The sequence below is a fragment of the Cucurbita maxima genome, unplaced genomic scaffold (assembly GCF_002738345.1).
Source record: "Cucurbita maxima cultivar Rimu unplaced genomic scaffold, Cmax_1.0 Cma_Scf00030, whole genome shotgun sequence".
Taxonomy (NCBI): Eukaryota; Viridiplantae; Streptophyta; class Magnoliopsida; order Cucurbitales; family Cucurbitaceae; genus Cucurbita; species Cucurbita maxima.
In genome coordinates this window covers 38,342-43,902 of record NW_019272046.1, presented here as the reverse complement: position 1 = coordinate 43,902, position 5,561 = coordinate 38,342, and the positions used below count along the sequence as shown (strand labels likewise).

Below are 5,561 nucleotides of genomic sequence, written 5' to 3'. Positions count from 1 at the left end.
AAAAAAAAAAAAAAAAAAAAAAAAAAAAAAAAAAAAAAAAAAAAAAAAAAAAAAAAAAAAAAAAAAAAAAAAAAAAAAAAATAGAAGCACAAACCATCTCTTCCCCCTTCTTCAAATCAAAGCAAAGCACTGCATGGGATTTGCTCCATTCCTTGCCTTCTCCCTTCTCTTCCCTTTCTTCACCTTCCTCTCTTCCGCCCCTTTAGCCTTTCACGCCGTTTACCCCAATTTCACAGCCTCCAATTTCAAGTTCATAGACGACTCCGGCGCCTTCTTAGCTTCTCTCAACAACACTTTCACTGCCTCAATCACCAATTCTAAATCCGACTCCTCTAAGTACTTCTTCCTCATCACCCATGTCGTTTCCGACACCATCATTTGGTCCGCCAATCCCTACAATCCCGTTTCCATTTCCAGCCCTCTCACTCTCTCCCCCGCCGGCCTCTCCCTCTCCGACGACGACTCCGGCGCCCTCGTCTGGTCCACTCCGCCTCTTCCCTCCCCTGTCGCCGCCATGCACCTCCTCGACTCCGGCAACCTCCTCCTTCTGGACCACGCCAATGTTACCCTCTGGCAGAGCTTTGATGTTCCAACTGACACCATCCTTGTCGGACAGCGCCTTCCAGTTCGAAATCCCCTGTTTCCGGCTACCACTGAGGACGACGACATTTCGTTCCGGCTTCTCCTTACTGATGACGATTTGTTGCTGCAGTGGAATCAGTTGACTTTCTGGAAATTGTCCATGGATTTGAAGGCCTTTAGACATTCTTACTCCCCGGTTTCCTTCTTGGCCATTAATGACTCTGGGTTTTATCTCTTTGCATCAGATGGATCAACGGTTGTGATGCATCTCAGCTTGAATTCCAATTTGGGGGAGCTTTTTAGATTTGGGAGACTTGGGTTTGATGGGAGATTCAAAATCACGAGCTTTGTGAATGGGGGTTTTGTCGATGAATTTGTGGGTCCGTCGGAGAATTGTCATCTTCCGACACCTTGCGGGAAGTTGGGGCTCTGTTCTTCTGGAACATGTTCTTGTCCTCCCAGTTTCACAGGAGATTCACAGAACAAAAACGGTTGTGTCCCCACTGATTCATCCATTTCTCTTGCTTCTCCTTGTGGTAATGTTAGTAAGGCCAATGTTGCAGGAGAGTTGAATTCGAGCTTTTCGTATTTGAGATTAATTGATGGTGTTGATTATTTTGCCAATAACTTTATGGAACCTGAGAATCATGGTGTTGACTTGCAATCCTGTAAGGATTTGTGCTCCAGGAATTGTTCATGTTTGGGGATTTTTTATGAAGATTCTTCCTCTTCTTGTTTTCTTATTTGGGACAAGATTGGTTCCATTATGTCTGCTAAGAGAAGTCGTGTCGGGTACATAAAAACTCTCCAAATCACTCCCATTTCTGAAGGAAAGAGTCGGAAAAGGATTCCACTGGTGGGTCTGATATTGATTCCTTCATCAGCAATCTTTCTTGTGATTGCAATTGGTGTCCTACTCCTCTGTTTTCGAAGATTGAGGGTGTTGGTGACATTGCAGCAGCGGTCAGAGTCTTCTTCGTCGATGGAACTGGATATGACGTTGATTCCGGGGTTACCAGTCCGGTACGGCTACGACGAGATTGTGACTGCAACTGACAATTTCAAAACCCAAATAGGGAGTGGCGGGTTTGGTACGGTTTTCAAAGGAACTCTTCCAGACGAAAGTGTTGTGGCAGTGAAGAAGATATCAAGCCAAGGAGCGCAGGGGAGGGTGAATTTTTGTGCAGAGATTGCTGTGATTGGGAATATTCATCATGTAAATTTGGTGAGATTGAAAGGGTTTTGCGTGGAAGGGAGGCAAAAGCTTTTAGTTTTAGAGTATATGAATAGAGGGTCGTTGGATAAGGCTCTGTTTGGGGATGGCCCTGTGTTGGAGTGGAGGGAAAGGTTAGAAATAGCATTGGGGACTGCTAGAGGGCTTGCTTACTTGCATAGTGGGTGTGATCACAAGATCATCCATTGTGATGTGAAGCCAGAGAACATACTTTTGAGCCAGAGTTTGGGGGTCAAGATCTCGGATTTCGGCCTCTCCAAGCTTCTCACTCCAGAACAGTCGGGGCGGTTCACAACCTTAAGAGGAACTCGAGGATATCTGGCACCGGAGTGGCTGACGAGCTCGGCCATCTCTGATAAGACGGATGTTTACAGCTATGGTATGGTGTTGTTGGAGATTGTTAGGGGGAAGAAGAACTGCTCCTTTGAGGAGAAGGATGGGGAATACTTCCCTTTGGTTGCTTTGGAAATGCATATGATGGGTGGAAGGTACTTGGAGTTGGCGGACCCGAGGTTGGAAGGGAGGGTGAGGGGTGAGGAGGTTGAGATGCTTGTACGAGTGGGGCTGTGCTGTGTGCATGAGGACCCGGCTCTGAGGCCAACTATGGCCAATGTTGTGGGGATGTTGGAAGGAGGGGTGGCGGTGGCGGTGGCTAACGCTAACCCAATTCTAGAGTCTCTCAACTTCTTATACCTATATGGCAGCAAATTCAGTGAGCCCTCAAACCTGACTCCCCAAAATCAATCTGCGTTGTGGAGAGAATTGGTGTCAGCCACAACAACAACAACACAGCCTCATCCTATTCTTGGCAACCACAAGAGTAATAGCCATCTTACTGCTTCCTCTCACCTTTCGTCCCACCAACTTTCTGGTCCCCGATAATGATGGCAACAGCGTAGCGTCTTAGATTCACCCTTTGTGTATATATGTTTTTCTTTCCTATCATATTTTGTCAACATATGCAACATATATGTCTTTCTTTCCTATCATATTTTGTCATATGGGTCACTTGAAAATTATATACAATAGTTGATAGACAAATAAGATTTCAAGGATCATATTACAAAACCTCTTTTTCAAGCTTCAAAACAGCCATAAAAGCTTCCTGGGGTACATCAACTCTTCCAATCGCCTTCATCCTCTTCTTTCCTTCAGCCTACAGCTTAGAAATTGTCAGTGTAAAATGCAAAGGAAAATTCACAAAAGAATAGCTAATTCTCATCTCATCGTCTATCCATGTCAAAATAACTCACCTGTTTTCTAAGCAATTTCTTCTTTCTAGTAATGTCTCCACCTAGAAACAACACACAAACGAGAAATTTTAGCAGCTGCCCTCTAACAATGTCGAACTTTTATGATATTGATAAGCAGTGACCCTCGAACATAAGAGAAAGTGATAAAAGTTGATCCAAAAATAGAAATAACAAATAAAAAAAATATCCTGTCGCTGCAAGAAGAGTTTCTCACCGTAGCATTTGGCAAGGACATCCTTTCTAATAGCAGATATAGTTTCACTAGCAATAACTTTAGAGCCAATACATGCCTGCCATGTCAGGAAAAAAAAAATGGAAACAGACGTTTCCCATGAAAAGAAAAGAAAAGATAAGAAAAAAAAAATTATCAAGAAATCAGAGAGAGGGTGATTTCAGTCTGGTACACATGACAATCAGATTGGAGCTATGCGGAGCTGACTTTTTCAGCTATATAGAAACTTCAAAGATACATGAGCACAAGTTTTTTTTTACAAACGACTTTTCCAGCCGTTGAGTCATCCTATTCATATTTAGCTATACTAATGAAAGAGGAAAAATTTGAAGGTGTTTTAGTTTACACTAATATCTTTCGACAGTAACATCAGGCTAAGAAAGGGCCATCAAAAGACCTCACATGTTGTTTCCTAGATAAGAATCCCATGGAGACAGCTAATCGGGCATAAATTTAAACAAGGAGGAAATTTTGGGCCCCACAACCGTAGCAGGGGTCCCTTACTCGAGTACCAGGAACTACTTCGTTGACAAACATAGCTTTTACAATTGCTTTATCAGCTTGTTGATGTTGTCTAAACTAGTAATGAATTAACAAATATGGGGTACGAAAGAGTGGGAGAAGCATGAGTAAAAGAGCAAGGGGCATGAGTAGAAGAGGCAGTAAAGTGAAGACCCTAGTGATTTGATCTTATACAGCAGATAGAGTCCAGTTGAGGCGCCTCCCGGCCCCACATGGCCCTATGCCCTATGGGTGTAGCCGGTGTAAAACGGCAAGCAAAGACCCCAATCATTTGTTGTTTCTATCCCGCTAGCTACGCTCCTATGGAATAATATTCTTGCAGGTTTTAGCCTTCAATGGGTGGGGAATTTTTTTTCATTATCCCAGTCTTGCGCCAAATCTCTTGCAGAATGCCTTTTCTGCTTCAGAATTTGGAGCTTTAGCTTCTAGCCTGTGCAGCCTACTTGTCAGTCCTTTGGATGGAGAGGAATGACCGCATTTTCTCTAGAACAGAAAGTCCCATGAACCAGCTTTGGGACAAGATTATCTGCTCCCGTCTGTGGGCTAAAGATCTAAATACTTTTGTAATTACTTCACTCATTCTCCTTAAATACAGACTAAACGTAGAGCATTTGTGCAGCTTCCTTTGTATTTTATCAATATCTTAAAGAAAAATGCTAGTTTCGTTAAAAGAAAAAAAAAAAAAAAAGGAAAAAAAGGAAAAAAGTCCGAGTTCATCCATCACAACTCAACCCAAAAGCTTAAACGGATGAGTTATGGTAAATTTAATCATAGGAATACTTTAACCCCCTCCTCCCTTTTAGATTTGGATTTGGAATTTGTATAAAGTCCAACAAATGGAAATCCGTATTGACGAGGGAGAAAATGACTTTATTTATAAGAGTTCGAATATAGGACCTCTTGCTCTTATACAACCCAAAAGCTTAATGTGAGAAGTTATGGTAAATTTAATTGTATCCGCAATCAATATAACTTACACTTTTCTTGGAGAGGGGATAAAAGAAAGTGGGGAATATTATCTTTGGAAAAAAAAAAAAGAAAAAAAAAGTAAACAATGTGCATCTTCTTTGTTTCATTTGGATGATATTTGTAATGTTCTTTAAAAAATAATGCAAGTCTTTTCTTAGAAAACAAAAAATAAATAATCTATTGGTACCTTCAAGTGGCAGAAATTCAAAACATTTGGACCAAGAAAATGCATAATAAAGCTATGTAACTGTTAATGTCAATCACAAATATTATCATGTGTCGAGAAAGGAAATATTAATTTTACCTGAATAGGTACTTTAAACATTTGTCGCGGTATCAGCTCCTTCAGCTTCTGAGTCAAAGCTCTTCCAACGGAATATGCCTGAAAATGGTATTTCTTGTCAGCTTCATAGCATAGCAAGTTGGTCTGAGCCAGAATAAGTACTGAAGCGTTTGCTCAATCAGCTGACTGACAAAAGACACTCGCATAGTGCCTATGTCAAAACTATATAAGACAAAATAAAGTCTATTGAAGCGTTGCTTTGAAATTTCATTGTCTTTGGACCAGAAAAGGAAGAAATGCTATACCTACCTGGGGGAAAGTCAAGGAACGTCCTGACTCAAAAAGTTCCAAGCCCAAATTATAGGCATTGTTCGCCAATAAATATATATATAGAGTACAACCTAACTACAGAAAATGACTCTAATCCACAAAAAAAAAAAAAAAAAAAAAAAAAAAAAAAAAAAAAAAAAAAAAAAAAAAAAAAAA

General features: G+C 41.0%; 2 protein-coding genes across 2 annotated transcripts in view; one reads left to right on the top strand and one right to left on the bottom strand.

The window, feature by feature from the left end:
- LOC111466183 (G-type lectin S-receptor-like serine/threonine-protein kinase At5g35370) overlaps positions 1-2,868 on the top strand; it is a 3,445-nt gene extending 577 nt beyond the window's left edge. Inside the window, exon 2 of the mRNA XM_023110766.1 lies at positions 98-2,868. Coding sequence (XP_022966534.1) covers positions 98-2,698 — 2,601 coding nt within the window. The 3' untranslated portion in view covers positions 2,699-2,868. The remainder of the gene's footprint in view (positions 1-97) is intronic.
- LOC111466184 (translation factor GUF1 homolog, chloroplastic) overlaps positions 2,788-5,561 on the bottom strand; it is a 31,012-nt gene continuing 28,238 nt past the window's right edge. The window contains exons 19-22 of the mRNA XM_023110767.1: positions 5,097-5,174; positions 3,284-3,359; positions 3,070-3,110; positions 2,788-2,972 (exon numbers count right to left, since the gene is read on the bottom strand). Coding sequence (XP_022966535.1) covers positions 2,877-2,972; positions 3,070-3,110; positions 3,284-3,359; positions 5,097-5,174 — 291 coding nt within the window. The 3' untranslated portion in view covers positions 2,788-2,876. The remainder of the gene's footprint in view (positions 2,973-3,069; positions 3,111-3,283; positions 3,360-5,096; positions 5,175-5,561) is intronic.